This window comes from Elephas maximus, chromosome 4, assembly GCF_024166365.1.
Source record: "Elephas maximus indicus isolate mEleMax1 chromosome 4, mEleMax1 primary haplotype, whole genome shotgun sequence".
In the NCBI taxonomy this organism is placed as follows: domain Eukaryota; kingdom Metazoa; phylum Chordata; class Mammalia; order Proboscidea; family Elephantidae; genus Elephas; species Elephas maximus.
In genome coordinates, this window is record NC_064822.1 from 170,471,983 (window position 1) to 170,489,563 (window position 17,581).

Genomic DNA, 17,581 nt, shown 5'->3' on the forward strand with positions numbered 1-17,581 from the left:
TTACCAAGAGGCCAGAAGAACTAGATGGCGCCCGGCTACCGTTACTGAATGTTTTGATCAAAGATTCTATAGAATACTGATCAAAGGTAGACATGCAGAACAGAACTGCAAATTCTCATGGAATCGAAACTTTCTGGAGCCATAGAGGCTGGATGAACCCCTGAAACTAACACCCTGAGATATCTTTAGACCTTACAACAAAAATATCCCCTGAAGTCTTCTTAAAACTAAACAATAGTTTAGCTTAACTAGTAAAAAATGTCTGCCTTGAACATTATGCTCTTTTAAGAACTGTCTATATGGGATCAAATTAACAACAGCAACTCAAAAGATTAGACAGGAAGCCTAGAGGGCAGTGAGGTTATGTTAATGGAGGAGGAACAACTCAGAAAAGGAGGGTGAGATTCGTTGTACAACTCAAAGAATGTAATCAATGTCACTGAATTGTAACTGTAGAAATGGTTGGTGTGTTTTGCTGTGTATATGCTCAAAAACAAAAGAAAAAGTACGCCTAACTTCTAAACAAGAAAACAGTCTGACCGTCTATCCATTGGAAATGGCTCTGATCACATTTCCCTCTTCTGCCAGCAGAGAGAACATTATTTCAAGGCTCCATTTCAGGGTGCACGCCCTTCTAAATATGCACACCACATTTTCTAAATCAAAGCAAGGGTTGCAGGAGCTGCTTCTGGGAGCATGGGGAGATACGGAGTCCTTGGCTGGTACAACAGTTAACACACTTGGCTGCTAACCAAAAGATGGGTGGTTTGAGTCCACCCAGAGTCCCGCGATCTACTTCTAAAAAATCAGCCATTGAAAACCCTATGGAGCACAGTTCTACTCTGACACACATGGGGCTGCCATGACTTAGAACTGACTCAATGGCAACTAGTTTGGTTTTTAGGGAGATATAGTTTCCAATGTCCCTGGATAGTCTCTAAATTCTGAGTTAATGTTTCCCCTTCCACAGAATGGAAATAATGCCCCCTTTATTATAAGGTTGTCATGAGAATTGAGTAAGATAAAAGAAATAAAAACACATTGTAAACTCTCAAGTACTTTTACATCTGAGGTACTAACCTCACTGCTCCTGGCGGCGTGGGCCCTGGCATTTTACCAGGTTTTCACGCACCCCAGGGCTCTAAGGTCCTGCAGCTATACATACTTGCACGTGTGTATAAATCAACACCCCATCACACATACACATGGCAAGCATGCCCTCTGATGGCTGGGACCCTACGCACAGAATATTCCAGCAAAATGAATAAATACTATTTGACTACTGGTAAATCAGTACAAATGTGGCCAAAAAAAAAAAAAAGCTTTATACAACTGTGTGATAGAAACCATAAGTTAGTAGTCATCCTCTGTCATCTATGAGAGTAGACGTTGCAACGGCCAAACAGTAGAAAAGTTAAAGAACTGGAGTACGTCTGTGGGTGGCATCCACCAATGGTTTTTAAACTTTTACTCAAAAAATCTCATTGAGATGTGAAGATGCTAGAGACTAGAATGCAGAACTACATTTCTGATGGGTAGAGCAATTTCCTTATGTAATAATCTAAGGTTCCTCGAGGTGAGCTGTCCCTGGGCTTTAGGACCCAGGGCTGACTATCAGCGCCCATGGCCCAAATTCAAATCACATTATAAGCCTTCCCCCCATCACCCTCTCCCCAAACATTTTTATACCAATGCAAATCAGGTTAGAATGAACATCAGATAGCTGACACCCCAAGAGGGAGGAAGAAGGAGTGAATGAAACCCAGCTTTGTCTTTTGTAGCACCAAGGGATGGCCTCCTGGCCCCCGGCCCAGTCCCAGGGGCAGGCTGCCCACTGCTCAGAGCCCAGGTCCAGGCTGCACCTAGCAGGGCCAAGCACACCAGGAGAAATGTCTGTGCAAATGTGGTCTACATAAAATGCATCCTTCTCAGTGAAGCATGAATGTAAACAAGGCCTCTTCTGAACAGTTGTTCCCATAAAGCACACATCCACCAGACTTTCCTGCCAGCTGGGCTTTCTTTACCAATAAACATTCTGATGACTGAATGTGTGCACAGTCCTGAAACAGCCTTCTAACTAAGGATAGTTACTAATAAGCACCTGGTTTATAGAAGCCCTGAGAATTCATTACGGGTTCAGAGTCCACCTCCAACATTGTCCCAATGGCCACATGATGCTGGCAGCATCACCAAAGCCTGGCCCCACTGCCCGCACTGGGAAAGTCAAGCAGGCAGAGCAGAGGATAAGGAGAGCATCCCCCTTCTCCCTACAATTCAAATGGCCAGGGTGGGAGGTGTGGCAGAGGTCACGTCACCGCTGGCCTCCAGAAAATGTCACATCACTACCAGCAGATGGCTGATTCTGGATACCAGTGAACTGTCGATTTACACCTGGGAGCTAAAAAAACGATGTTTCAAAAGTAGGCTTGGCAGGTCCTGGGCGAAGGTGTGTGGGAGGAGCACACTCAGAATAAGGCAATGGGTTCACTGCATTCAAAGCAGTCTGCTCTTACCTCATCTCCTTTCTCTCCTTTTTCCACTCCTGCAAAACCAGCTGTGACTCGGCGTCTCGGTGAACCTGCAGGACACAAGCTAATTACTAAGACTGTTTTGGTTCCAAATAAACTCATTAGGTGATGAGAATTTTTTAATGGGCAGCTTCTCCTGGAGGAATTTATTTTTCTAAGTCTAAGACGCAAGCACTTGTGGGAAATAATGTATTTTTAGACTCTCAGTTGAAATCTTGCCTTCCTCACTAAAAATACTTTTACATACCCAATACTAGAAACAAAGTTTAATAAATTAAGATGGAATATTACGAAGCTATTAAAGTATTAAGGAAAGGTTATGTGTAAACAGAATGTATATATAAACAAAATAAGAGTCCCCGAGTGGCGCAAATGGTTAAGTGCTCAACTACAAGCCAAAAGGTCAGTGGTTCAAACCCACCCAGAGGCACCGTGAAAGAAAGTCCTGGCAATCTGCTTCTCAAAGGTCACAGCCTTGAAATTCTATGGAGCAGTTCTACTCTGCACACAAGGGGTCGCTATTGAGGCAGGCATTCTCAGAGCCCAGCCCTTCTAAGAGACACCCGCTCTGGCTTCTTCTACACCCAGTAGAAATGACCACGCATTGTTCTGAAATTCTCCTTGACAAGATAATTACAGAATAGGCCATAGATGGGCTCAAGTGGTTTAAGCTACGCCATCCTGGCATTTTAAGTAACGCCATCCTGGCATTTTAAGTGAACTATTGGCTCATTAAGTGAAAAATACATACGAGCACCCCACCTCTGGGTGAAGACTTAACATGCTAATGAAGGAAAATCAACCTCTTCCTCCACACTGGACAATCAAATCCTTGCCTAAAGAAAATGCCTAGTCATCCCCAAGTTCTAAGTGCCTGCGTGAAGGTCAATCCTGAAGATTCATGATGAACATGCATCCTTGTTTGCTCTCTGTAAAAGTTCACCTCCCCAAACTGCCTGCGAGCAGTCTTGGAGGTAGCAAACCAGGTTGCTCCTTTCCTTGTGTAATGAAATAAAGGCGCCTTTCTTCTCTCCCACCTCAGACTCTTGGTTATTGGCTGTAACAAGTCATCCCAAGCAGAGCCTGGGGTTTCCACCCAGAATCGGCTCGAAAGCAACTAACACAACATAAACAAAATACATGCGTGCACTATACATACACATAATTACACACATTACCTATGTATAAACATATTTAATACATACTATCAAAAAAAAATTTTTTTATCACATATACCATATATATGTATAAACACAAAAACGCTAGTTAAGTGGAACTAGCAGGTATGATAGTATATCCACTAATTGCAAGCATGTAAAAGTAGGGCACATATTTGGAAATTAACAAGGAATTTTTAAAAATAATTTGTGCTAGATAGCAGGATTATAAGTGGTTTAATTTTTTTTTTCCTTAAAGTAATTACATTATCTTTTAAAATACCGAAGAGGAAAAAAAAGTAATTGTTTTTACAAAAGGCAAAAAGGTAGAGCACTTCAAACTGAAGGAAAAGCAGAGAATTTTCTGGCGGGTCAAAGTATGAGAAAAAGCAAAGGAAAAATAGCAACTGCCTACAACGTAACAAATGGGATCTCACAAATCTCTCTCCAAGGTTCTCTCTCCAAGGCTAAATGGAAACACCAAAGCCAGAGTGAAGTGCACATCATCACGGGGGACAGGTGGGGCTCCCTGCAATTCACAATCACAGGGGTAACCTTAGAACCCTGAGGAAAACACCCAACAGACAAACCATCTGCTCCTGCCATAGAGCCAAGAGTCTTCTATTTATCACATCTGCCCAACACCTCAACTGCTGTCACCTGCTAAAGCGCTCTGTTGCTTAGACAACAATGGTATCAACTGAGGCTGCAATCTGGATTTCTTGCCTACTACCACCACCACCTATACCACCAGGAATCAGCTGCCCTTGGAAAACCAGCAGCTGCAGATTACCTGAGCATCAGTCAGCTGACCCAGCCTAGCTAGGAGTTCTAAATCAACAAATTACTCACTACCAAATTTGGGCTCCAAAACATATGTGACTAAAACAGAAAAGGTAAAATCTGTAAGATGCCACAAAAACCAACAGTAATACACATGAGGAACGTGCTTCTTAGTTCAGTCAAGTATACAAGACCAAATGAGCAAAACTTGCCCAAAAGCAAAGATGAGGTATCAGAAAGGGACAGGAAAAATGGACATGGGGAACCCAGGGTAGAAAGTGGGGGAATGCTGACACATTGCAGGGACTGCAACCAATGTCACAAAACAATTTGGTATAAATTTTTGAATGTGGGGAAAAAAAAATTCATCACCTACTGAAGATGATAATTTTGAAATTTTGAAAAATTTAAAAAATACAGAAAAATACTGGAAGCATAGACATCCACGATTTAACAAATGTTAACTGGATACTTTTCCTTCATGTTACTGTTTTTATGTTTTGTATTCAACACCTTAAAAATATGTAAAAAATTACAAAAAAAAAAGGCAGCAGAGCCAATCTAGCCAGGATATACTGGAAACAGGGCCTGGAGGACGTGCGGAGCCTCACGCTCTGGAATGTACGCACCCTCACCAAGGACCTGGCCTGCCACTCCTTGTGGTTCATCCTGAGCTCACCACCCAGTCAGCCCCACATGGCTGCCAGCTGGGGCAGGCCAAGCAGCTCCCTGCCCATTTCCAAAGCAGGCTGGCAGGTCGTGGGCAACAAGCCACAGCCAGACAGTTCCAGGGATGTTAGCCAAGACAGACAGCACCTGTGCCCCTTATCCCAAGAGAGTCGGCACTCACGCTAAGATGGCTGTGACCCAGAAATGCTGAGTGAGAAGGCAAGGTGCCCCTGGAGATTAGGAAGGAGGAAGGGGCAGCAGAGAAAGGGGGCCACAGCTGCAAGAGAGGAGCTGCTCTCATGGACCAGGAAATGACCGCTAAGACAACATTCCTCATTACTTATCCAAAGCTGGCTATATAACTTATGGAAAGAGAAAGCTGCCACTGAATTCCAGTGAGCCAACAATTGTACGCATTATCTTCAAAGTCAAATTGAGGCTGGACTCAGGGAACTTGATACTGGCTTTGAGGCTGTCTCCAGGAAGCCATGGTGCCTAGACAGTGCTCACTCCACAGAACCCTTCACTTTACAGATGGAGAAACCGAGGCCGAGAACAGAGAAGTCCCACAGGAGGCTAAGGGTAGAACCAAGACTATACCCAAACGTCGGCAGAGTTTCTAGAATCACCACTCCCTTGAAAATTTTCCAATAGGGCTTTAGTATGGAAGTGGATTTTGTAAGCAAACGCTGCATTTACAGGGGCCTCACAAAAGACTCTTTCTCCAAAAGGCTCTAATGAGCATTTTAAAAGGTCCTTTCAGGGGGAAATTTGGCAAAACTCCAGTAGCTATTCTGCATGGAGTAGAGGTGCTTCAGTGGTAGAATTCTCGCCTTCCATGCAGGTGACCTCAGTTCGATTCCCAGCCCATGTACCTCGTGTGAATCCATACCTACCTGTCACTGGAGGCTTGAATGTTGCTATGATACTGAACAGGTTTCGGCGGAGCTTCCAGACTAAGACAGACTAGGAAAAATGGCCTGGCAATTTACTTCCGAAAATCAGCCAACAAAAATATCATATGCTAAACAATTTCTGTAGAAATTGTCAAAAAGGAACCTAATTTGCTGTGTAAACTTACACCAAAAACACAATAAAATAGTATTGAAAGAAAAAAAAAGCACTATAAATCACAACATGGGGTTGCCATGAGTCAGGGCCAATTCAATAGCAACTAACAATGATTATTTTGCAGCCAGTTGAGAGCAGAATGACATAAGCCTCATACTTTTTAACCACAATTAAACAAAAAACACCTGAAATAACTTTGACCAGCGGATGAATTTCAGCTCAAAGAAAAAAGAAAGAAAAAAATTCCCAAACCTGCATCTGCTCCAAGAGCCCAGTCAAGGTCTGCAGCCAGGTCATGGTCTGGATGTACTGCTCCGTGTTCATGATTTTGAGCTCGGACCTTAATTCTGGGATAATTGCACCCGTTCGCCAGCCATGCTTTAGGGTCAAATCCTGATCACAAAGATCACAGTCAACGTTAATCTCAACAGAATCAAACCACTTCATTACTTTTCCCAGACGTAACAGGTGTTCATTTAATTACTTGTCAACTATAATGGTTAGTTATTAACCAAGTGGAATTAAATGAATTATGGTTAATTAAAACCAATATAGCCCCAGTCTTTGACCATTTCACCTCATGTACATTTGAGTTCCGGAAATAATGGCTGTGAATCACAGCCCCTGCAGAAACACAGGGTCTGGAATCATTAGCCGAGGACTGAAAAAACAATGAGGTTGGGAGCAGAAGGAGGCTTAACCTAAACTCCAGGGAAGGACTTCATTCAGTTCATCCACAGGTCTCTATGGAGCACCTATCATGTGCCCGGGCCTGTGGGTTAAGGGGAACCAAAGAATCTCAGGCTTGGAATGGATCACAAACATGCATGGTCACTCCCCACCCCCCTGTTTAGTCATTGTGTTTAAAGTGAAAGTTTATAGCCTAAAATAGTTTCTCATTAAAAAATTAATACACAAATTGTTTTGTGACATTGGCTGCAATCCCTCATGGTTATATTTTTCATTTCAAATATTACAATCCCATAATTCAATAATAGGCCAGTGTAGTGCAGTGAATTACTTCATTTCATGTGGCCCTTCTAGCCACACATGGTCTTAAAATTCCCACCAAATGATTAGGTGGTACTATGCAAATAAGGTGCATGGCACCCCTGTGTAGGGGGGAGGGTAGGACGAAGCAAATAAGGTGTATGGAACCCTAATGAGGGGATTGGTCAGTTTTGCCATTCCACTAGGCTTAAAAGGGAGCCAATCTCAGAGCAGAGAGGGGACCTCATTAACATCAAGAAAGAAGAGCCAGGAGTGGAATGTGTCCTTTGGACCCAGGGTCCCTGTACTGAGAACCTCCTAGACCCAGGAAACAGAGAACTGCTTAACACCGGAGACAGCACGAGACAGCAAGACACAGTGGCAGAGAAACAGTGGCAACAGAGCTGACAGACAGCGCAGTGGACTTCCCAGCCCACAGAGCAAGGTGGCTACGTGGGTGTACTGACCCACAGAGCGAGGGAGATAAGTGCCTTCGGGTAGAGGCTTACTGGAGGAGTGGGGTACCCCCAGGCACTTACTGGCAGAGCTAAAGAGCTGTGTTAACACTTGCCCAGCAGGCCAGGGTCCAAGAGGCCAAGGGGCCGAGAGGCCGAGGGCCAGAGAAAGGCCTAACTACGGGTACAGCCAAGGAGAAGCTGTCCGGATGGAAGAACTGTATCCTGCGTCATTCCTGATCCTGAATCGTAACCTGTTACTTCCCTAATAAACCCCATAATCATGAGTATGGTCTGTTAAGTTCTGTGTGGCCATTTCAATGAATTATCAAGCTCAGCAGAGAAGCAGAGTGCCATGGGAGGGACAGCTGGTGTCAGAATTGGTAAAAAAGTTAGAGAGAGGAGGTATGTCTGACATCCACCTCATGGGAGTCAGCCTTGGGCTGTTGATGCTGACAGTGATTCTCCTCCCACTTTGTGAAGCTGGACCAGGAAGTCTAACACCCTGCACCATACAGCCAGAATGTCTGAACTCAGATAAGTCCTGGAACATCTAAGATATACAGTCACCATTCTAAATGGTCATTCATTTTCTCATCTGACAAATATTTATCAAGCATTACTATTTGCTAGGTTCTGTTCTAGACACTAGATAATGCAATAACTACAAAGTGGCAAAATCCCTGCCTTCATGGAAAATACAGACAATAAACATGCAAACAAATCCATAATGGCAGGTAGTAATAAGTTCAGTAGACAAATATCCAGCAGAGTAAGAATAGGGGGCAATGTGGTTACTATTTAATATTGGGTGGTTAGGAAGACCAAGCTAGTAAAAGGACATTTGAATAGAGACCTGAAGGGAAGGAGGGAGAAAATATGCAAATATATGGGAGGAGAGCTGAGCAAGTGCAAAGGCCCTTGGGCAGGAATATTTACAGAGGGAGAGTCAAGGAACAAGAAGGCAAGGGCCTACAGGAGAATAGGAGAGGGGGGCAAGGACAGTAGGTACCTTCAGAGGTAGGCTGGGGGGAGGTGAGATCATACAGGGCCTTAAAGGCAACTATAGAAACTCAGGCTTTTACCCTGAGTGAGAAAGGAAGCCTTTGGGAGTTTTAAGGAGAGAAGTAGCATTTAATTTAGCTTACGGTTCACTCTGGCTACTCACCCAAAGCTAGAATCCACACCCTGTAGGCCCTAAGGACACCTCCCTTCTTTACTGGTTCAATTTCTTTAAACCTTTCAATATGTCTATTTCTTTCTCCTATAATACATAAAAACCTATAGCACGCTCTTTTAAATATTCCCGATGGTGACAAACTTTTGAAAGTGAATTTGATTTCTGAAAATAGGCAAAATTGATTTGAAACATGCCTAAAGCTAAAATACATGATAATAAATTAATAACAATAAAACCAATTTTCTCTTGTGCTTCAAACTGGCTCTCAAATCTATCCCAAAAGGGGCACTCAGATGTACTTTGAGAATCAGCACCAATAATGGAAGAAGTATGCAGATTGCCAAGGTGACTCTTATGAAGGATCACGTTCATGCCCCACATAATTTCTGACACGTTGGTTAAAGAACTGGTCTCACAGAACAGAAGAACTGGATGGTGCCTGGCTACTACGACAGGGAACAGAGGGCCCCCCCCCGCCCCACCACCAATCTGTAAACAAAGTACAGGAAATGGGCCAGGGCGCAGAAACAAAGCCATTCCCCAGAGCAATGGGGCAGGGTATCAGAAAATAGCCCACAAACTTCTTTAAAGTTGTTTTACAGGAGCAGCTGGACAAAACCGGACATGCACAGAACATCTACCTGTGACCACTGTGTGACCTTCCACCAGGGGCAGTGAGGGGCAGCAGCCGGAAATCAAACTCGGGCAGTGAGAAACTGTGCAGGTGCAACATCCCATAATAAGTCCTGCTACAGATCCCAGAGGACGCTGGGACAGGAGCCATCTTAGAAAGCTGCTGCACGCACACCTTCATTAACCTATCCCTGCCCAAAATGGGCTACTTGCTGGAAAACCCCACCTATGCCTGCGAATAAACATGAATCTTTTCCTGCCTAAGAACTTTTAAAAACACGGGTGGATCTTTTGTTCTGTGAGACGGGGGTAAGCGTTGCTTTAGGCCCTTCTCGTCTCCGCTTGTAAGCCTCTTCAATAAAGCTTTGCTAGTGTGGAAAACTCTGCAATGCCTTACCTGCTCATTTTTGACCAGCGAGAGGCAAGAGACTTTTTCCAGTAACACTACCACTACTCCAAATTTTGATCAAAGATTATAGAGAAGAATCCTGATCAAAAAGGAAGCAAATGCAGAACAGAATTTAAAATTCTCACGGACTCTAGACTTTCTGGAGCCATGGAGGCTAGATGAACCCCTAAGACTACTGCCCTGAGATAATCTTTAAACCTTACCAAAAATATCCCCTGAAGTCATCTTAAAACCAAACAATATCTTAGCTTAACTAATAAAAAAAATTTCTGCCTTGAGCATTATGCCCTTTTAAGAACTATTTATATCAGATCAAATTAACAACAGCCATTCGAAAGATTAGCTAGGAAGCTTAGGGGGCAGTGAGTTTACGGGGAGAGGGAGGGTGAGAGCGGCTGCACAACTCAAAGAGTATGATCAATATCACTGAAATGCACATGGAGAACTGTTGGTGTATGTTTTCTGTGTATATTCTCAACAATAACAACAAAATAAATATGACTAAAAAAAAAAAGAATTGGTCTCACAGCTTTACAACATTGGTTTTCAAAGCTCATCGTGGAGGGCTTGTGAAAGCACCCTAGAGTTTCTGCCTCAGCAGGTCTGGGGCGCGGCCCAAGAATGTGCATTGCTAACAAGCTCTTCCCAGGAGCTGCTGCTGCTGCTGTCGCAGGGACTGTAGTTGGAGAACCCTGGCTTTGTGAGTGCGCCCCTAATGCTAAGTCCTTGTGCGTCACCTCACAGTACCACGGATCCACGTGCCTCACAAAAACACGCAGTTACGTGGTCAGGGACTACAGGTCCCGCTGAACAGGGGACAAACACCCATGATGCCAAAATGCTGATGCCACAGACCTCGGTGGGGTTCAGGCACGGGTACTCTGAAGACACTTCCCAGAAGATCCTAATGCACAGCCCAAGTTAAAAACCCACTGCTTCCATGGTAGGCAGACACAAGAGGGCACAGGCTGATAGATACATATGTGTGTGTATATATATATACACATATGTGTGTACATATACATGTGTATGTGTGTATACATACATACATACACATATACGTATATATGTAAGATGTAAGGCCAACTTTCAATGTGGGTCAAAATACTCAGAAATATCAGCTGCAACAAACAGTGACCACTCTCTCCTTACCACCCCTCACAGTGAGCTTCAGGATCTAATAACTGCGTACTGCGGAACCTAGCTTGGACCACTTAACAAATATAAATTCATTCTACAAGGAACCAAATATGGTGTTAATTACGAATAACTCGATCCTGTTCCAATCACAGATTGAATCATAATTCAAGTCCTGTGACACTCCTCTGATCATGTCAAGAGGCATGAAAAGCCTCATTTTCACGTAACAGCTGTTTAATGCAAACGCCAATTTTATACTCTTTAGATGTGGCTGCTGGTGAAAGAAGCGCAGCTGGGGCTTGCGAGATTGTGTGGTGAATTTTTTCCGTGTTCTGATGCCTACATAACAGGAAAAAGAAAGATTGCTGGCATTTATTTCTTACCATTACTTAAATGGAAAGATGCTCTGACAAAATGCTTTGAGGAAATTACTCATTTCCATCATTTCCAAAAAATTTACTTATATTCATGACCCTGACCCATTCTGTTCTGTAAAAAAACAACACATTAAAAAAAGGCCTACTCCTAGTTTTTATGAAAGCATAAAAATGACTGTAAACAAGAGAGATATTTCTTAGTAAGTGGGACTAATACATCATCACTTTTTAACTTTTTATCAACAAAGATACACGGAAAAAAAAGGTCCCTCACCGCCAGGTCACTGTATATATGGTCGCCAAAATACAGTACTTTGGATCCTCTCCATCCAGTAAGTTTCAAAAATTCATATAAATTGCCCTACGATAAGAGAAAAATATAAACATCATATCACCTGTATGTTTCAAAACATTCATCTTACAAAACTAAAAAAAATTCTTTAAATATCGAAATGCAAAGGTAAAAACACCTTTGTAAGGAATCTTTTAATCTCTTTTCTATGTCAAATACACTTTTCAAAGAGGATTCGGATTGTACATTCACTTCTTTGTAATTACCACTTTACACTTAACATGCTGTGAGGGTCCTTTCACATCAATGAATATTAATGTGCCATTTAATTTCAGTCACTGAGAAGTACTCCACCCCAGGCTATACCATGGTTTATTTTGTTAACTCCCTCGTGTTGGACATTTATGTTGTTACCAATTTTGTTAATAACTTCCTGGTAAACATTCTTGTAGCATTGTTTTAGCTACAACTTAATAATTTCTCAGGTTAAATTCCTAGAAGTGGAATTGCTGTATCAAAGCTAATTTTTTAAATTCTAGAAAATAATACTGCTAAATCCACAAGATGTAATATACCCAACAGAAATATATCCGTTAATAAAAAAAACTTTGTAACACAATAATGGTCAGCAATTCAATCATTTCTTCAAACATGTGAGAACATTATATGATACCAAAATATATTAAAACATGGCATAAAACATATCGTCTGGAAATAATTACTGATTTGGATGAATAAAATGCCATGTGATTAAAGGCTTCTAAAAAATAAATTTCCAAGGTTTACTACTGGCATCTTGAATTTTACATACTTTTTTAAAGTAATGCCTTAAATTTCATTTTTAAAAACTGTTACACTCTGAGTTACTTTAGATACTAGCATTGTGAAAATATAGTGCTTGAAGCCTAAATTTTACCACCGAGTTAATACACACTAAGCTATGAACAGTCCATCTAGGCAAGGCACTCAGAACTATGCCTGGCACTAGTAAGCCTCGAAGGGTGCTAGCTGTTATCTTCATCACTGACCACAAAGCCAAGCAACGTAAAGGAAGGAATTGGGAAGGGCATACCTGCTTGTAAATCTGGCCTTTCTGCAACTTGTAGATCTTATCCCAGAGTAAGACACCTTTCTCGTTTACTTTTCGGAAAGGTCTAACAACAGAAACGGGAAACGTTGTGACATATGGTGGTAGTTCAGGCTGTTTGCTATAGGGAACACTACACGGTTTCTCGCTGGTGACAGGAAGTACCTCCACAAACCAACCCTCTGAAACCAAGACTCCACCTCTAAACCTCTGTATCACAAAAACAACTTGAGGAAATACTGCTTTAGTACATTTTTTCAGTTTTATACCTGAAATTCAGCCACTTTAGACAGAAAACAAATCTGAGGCCAGGAGTACTACTTTATCATGGGAAACAAGAAATAGGAATAAGTTCTCTTTTCAAAAGCTAAGTGTGTTAGCCCAAAGGATCCAGGGTTTGTTTGCCCTTTTTTTTTTTTTTTTTTTTTTTAACAATGTACCATTTATTAGGATTATTCTTCTGCTTAGGAAAAATATAAACTCACTGTAAAAAATCTGGAAAATGCAGAAAAATACAATGAAGAAAAGGAAAATAACTCACAATTCTAAGCATCCGGATACAAATAGTATGTCTTTCACTCTTCATATATCTGTTAACCTTTTTCTTTTTTATGTACATAAAATGGGGATCGTTCTACATGTACTGACTGATATCCTTTGTTTTTTCACTTATATTGTGAGCAATTTCCCATATGATTACATACTCCTAAATGCATCATTTCTTACGCTAATCAAACATGCTCACTGCAATAACACGATGGTCAGCAATTTTTAATGGTTGTATAATATCTCCTCATATGGATGTTCCAAATTTAACCAACCATCCCCTATTATTAGAACTTTGGATTGTTTTTAGGCACCCTGGTGGCACAACGCTTAAATACTCGGCTGCTGATCAAAAGGTTGGCAGTTCAAACCCATCCAGCGGCTCTGTGGGAGAAAGATCTGGCAATGTGCTCCTGTAGAGATTACAGCCTAGAAAACTATGGAGCAGTTGTACTCTTGTCACTTGGAGTCGCCATGAGTTGCAATCAACTCAACAGCACCCAACAATGACAGCTTGTTTTAAACCTTTCACTCTTAAAAATAAAACAAGGATGAACACAGATGGAGATTATTCAACTTTTACCCCAGACATCCAGAACACAGGCAAAATAAATGTGGGCGGTGAGCTGGGCTGAGACACCCCCCTCCCCCCACCCAAAGGAAAAGAGTTCAGGACACAGCAGAGACAGGAAACACGAGACCCTTCTCCTGACCACACCAGAATCCAATAAGAAAACACGGGAGAGCATTTTATCGGTGACAAAGCAGCCAGCCAGTGTTTACAGCTGTTGTATAGCGACACTCTAGTTTTTCTTTCATTCTCTTGAATCTCAGCATTTCTCAGTCTCTGACACTGGTTCTTGGGTTTGACTCTTCCAGGAATCACTATGACCCTTGGAAAACTGGAACACTACCATCACAAGAGGAATTTAAGCCATTCATCCCTAACTACTACTAAAAACCCACTGTCTTTGAGTCAATTCTAACTCATGACAACCCAATGTGTTTCAAAGTAAAACTGCTCCATTAGGTTTTCTTGGCTGTTTTTTTTTTTTTAATCTTTATGCAAGCAGATCCCCAGGCCCTTCTTCCACAGCACCACTGGGTGTGTTCAAATCGCCAACCTTGAGGTTAGTAGTCAAGAGCAAACCATTTATACACTCAACCCTATTTACAGGGAGCCATATTATGACACTTTAACTCAACAAACAGAGAGGAAAAGGATAGTGCTGGTTACTAACTGCAGAAGAGGTAAACGCAAAAGATTGTGCTTCAAAACAGGCCACTAGGATACAAATATAAGTTACTTTTATAGCCCTAATCAGTATTTCTCAAGACTTCTGGCATTTTGGGTAGGACACCTCATTGTGTGCAGGCCTGGCCCACATGTTAAAAGCCATTTTATTTTAACATCCCTGGCCCCCTCCCACTAAACAGTACCCCCCAGTCACTGTCACAACCCAAAACCTCCTCATCCCCCCACCTTCCAAGAACCCTCTGCAGAAAAACAGCGTGTAAGTCTTGGTGGTGATTCACTCCACTTGATGCAAAATCCACGTCCCAGAGAAGTTGTGCAAAGTCCAATTGCAATTCTAAATGTACCAAGTGGAGCTCTGTTAAAAGAGATGCCCACTGAGGCGGGGTTCTTGTTGCTATTTAGTTATATTTTACAATGTATCTGCCTCAAAAGACCTAACTTACTATGAGTTACTAGAATTTTTTGGTTGTTGTCAATCATTTTCTTAAAGCATGACTGCACTGGATTAGTTACTTTTGTGTGTGACCTTTCTAGCCATGGTCTTGTAACTCCCAACCAGGTGGCTGGGCAGGACTGTGTGATAGGGTTAACTGTGGCCTACCAAGGGGATTGGTCAGTTTTGCCTTAAAAAGAACAAATTCCAGAGCAAAGCAGAGAAGCCCACAACCACCAAGGAAGATGAGACCCAGCAGGAGAGACCAGGCAGCAGGAGGTGGCAAGATGGGCTTCCCAGCCCACCGAGAGAGAAAGCTCAGTGCTTTTGGGCAGAGACTGAGGGCCAGGGAGACATGTGCCTGTGGGCACAGCTGGGGAGAGGCTATCCCGATGGAAGAACTGTATCCCGAGTGTTCTTGAGCCTAAACTGTAACTCTTACTTCCCTAATAAACCCCGTAATTGTGAGTTCTATGTGGCCACTGCAATGAATTACTGAACCCAGTAAAGAGTGCTGTGGGAGGGACATTTGGTGTCAGAATCGATAGAGATGGCAAAGAGAGGAGGCATGTCTGACCTCCTCACAGGAATAAGCCTTGGGCTTTGATCTTGGTTCTCCTTCCCCTATGTGGGGTTGGAGGAGGTCCGACACCTCCCCCATGCTGTTTTTACAATGACATATAGCTCCGTGGCAGCCCAAGTTAAACTGAGAATCATTTCAAGATGGGTAAGCTGTCTGCTTTGTACTAACCTTGCCCTTCTTCAATGACTTACTAGAAGGTAATAAAAGCTACATTCTCAGATGCTTATGATTTTGCAATTAGATTTCACCAAGACACACTACGCACATAGTCCCAGCTGAAAATGAATAAAATCTAGCCCCTGAGAAAGACAGACACTCACCTCCGCTTATCATTAAAGAAGTTGGGCTTCTCAGCCTGAACAATGACCACATCAAACAGGTCCCTCCAGTCTTTGCCAACAATATAGCTCATCCCTTTGTCCCTAGAACAACAGGTTGGCCAAGTTAGTCTAACATTAAAGGGTTAACTTATTTTTGCAACTTTTCCTTCCGAATTCTCAACTGTTAAATGGAATACAAGACAGCCAGAAGCCAACAAGGAAAGAGCCCAACTTACACAAAGCTACTGGGGCTGTTGGTGACGAGGAACATTTTCTTGCCGTGATCTGCCAGCTTGGCCAATACTGCGCATGTCTGCTCGGCGTAGCAGATATATTTTTCTAAGAGCAAGAGAAAAATTCAGACCAGATTCGGCGTGAAACCAGTCAATCTGCAAGTACTTACTAAGTGGGGTCGGTGGGGCCTGCACTGCCCTGGGCACGGTGCAGAACAAAGGTCTTAACGAAGCTTGGTTCAGCGTGGCATGTCGGTACGCAGGGCATCAGTAATGGAGACCCCTGCCCACCTCCCTCCTCCATCTAAGTGGAAAAGATTAAAGCTGCCAGCTCTTCTCTTTTTGAGCTGGGATTCTGTCAAGTTCCAGAACAAAGGGTAGGGAGAAGCCTGAGATGCAAAGATGCAAGGTCCATGCACTGTGCTCAGAGGAGGTGTGCGTAGCACCTGCTGAGCACCTGGACAGCAAAGCAAAATGCCCACCAGGTTGCACGGCAAAGGGAGAGGCTGGTGCCATCTTCGGCAATAATGCCGAGTACTCACCAATATCTGCTTCAATTGCTCTGTACATTATTCCTTTGATGTGGACATCACGAATTGAATCCTGGCAAAAAATATTTTTTAGTCAGGGAAAACATAACTGAGCTATCAGGCTGAGCAGACATACAAATGAAATGGCATTCACAATAACGTCTCTCTTCAGAAGTCTGGCAATCCAAGCACTAAGCAGGTTCTAAATTCTCACGGCCCCTTAGGGGAAGTTGAAGTTTCCATGGAGACGGTCGCAGTTTCCAATGCAATTTTCGAAAGGGTCACTTGGAGATAATTTGGGTAAATAACTCTGAGTGAAGACCCACAGGATGAGCTGTGATTTACGCAGTATCATGAAAAGGTGATTCCAGGTCATCTGGACAAAAGGAATAGTGCTCTTTTCATCTCTGCACCCCTCCCCATCCCTAGACCCCAACAGCAGGTTCTGTAATCTAGAAGGAGACAGAAACGCACAGATAATAGTCCTCCTGTGCTCTGCAGTGTGAACCATCGGGACAAGGAGCTGGTAGCTCAGGCAGAGAGGTGGTGCAGACAGACACAGAACAAGGAAGGAGGAAAGGGAAGAGGAGGCCAAACCCTTTCTGCCCTCAGGGTATGGCAGCCTGACACCTGGCAGGTGTCACTGCAGAGCCCCACTCATGGGTGGTACTAGGCCTCTAGACAGGAGCAGCAGACTGGGCTGCAGGCAAAACAGCGCTTTAAGCTTTAGGATCTTGGTGGGAGATTTCCATTAAGAGCAGCCGCCTCTGCATTATAAACTCAGTGTCAATTACCCTTCAGCACAAGCCTGTTTCAATTTCATACAGGCTACGGAAGGCAGTGGTTAAGGGCAAGGACTTCAGTGTCGGACTCTCTGACTTACAATCCAGGCCTAGCTACTTACTGG

At 43.0% G+C, this 17,581-nt stretch overlaps 1 protein-coding gene across 3 annotated transcripts in view; it reads right to left on the bottom strand.

Moving 5' to 3' along the window:
• Positions 1 to 17,581, bottom strand: part of NT5DC3 (5'-nucleotidase domain containing 3) — a 182,329-nt gene that overhangs the window by 120,416 nt on the left and 44,332 nt on the right. For all 3 annotated transcript variants that reach the window (XR_007517361.1, XR_007517360.1, XM_049884207.1), the window contains exons 7-13: positions 16,687 to 16,747; positions 16,148 to 16,250; positions 15,912 to 16,013; positions 12,757 to 12,838; positions 11,667 to 11,753; positions 6,461 to 6,601; positions 2,514 to 2,578 (exon numbers count right to left, since the gene is read on the bottom strand). Coding sequence is in view for 1 of the 3 variants with exons in the window: in XM_049884207.1 (XP_049740164.1) it covers positions 2,514 to 2,578; positions 6,461 to 6,601; positions 11,667 to 11,753; positions 12,757 to 12,838; positions 15,912 to 16,013; positions 16,148 to 16,250; positions 16,687 to 16,747 (641 nt within the window). In the remaining 2 variants the exon portion in view is untranslated. The remainder of the gene's footprint in view (positions 1 to 2,513; positions 2,579 to 6,460; positions 6,602 to 11,666; positions 11,754 to 12,756; positions 12,839 to 15,911; positions 16,014 to 16,147; positions 16,251 to 16,686; positions 16,748 to 17,581) is intronic.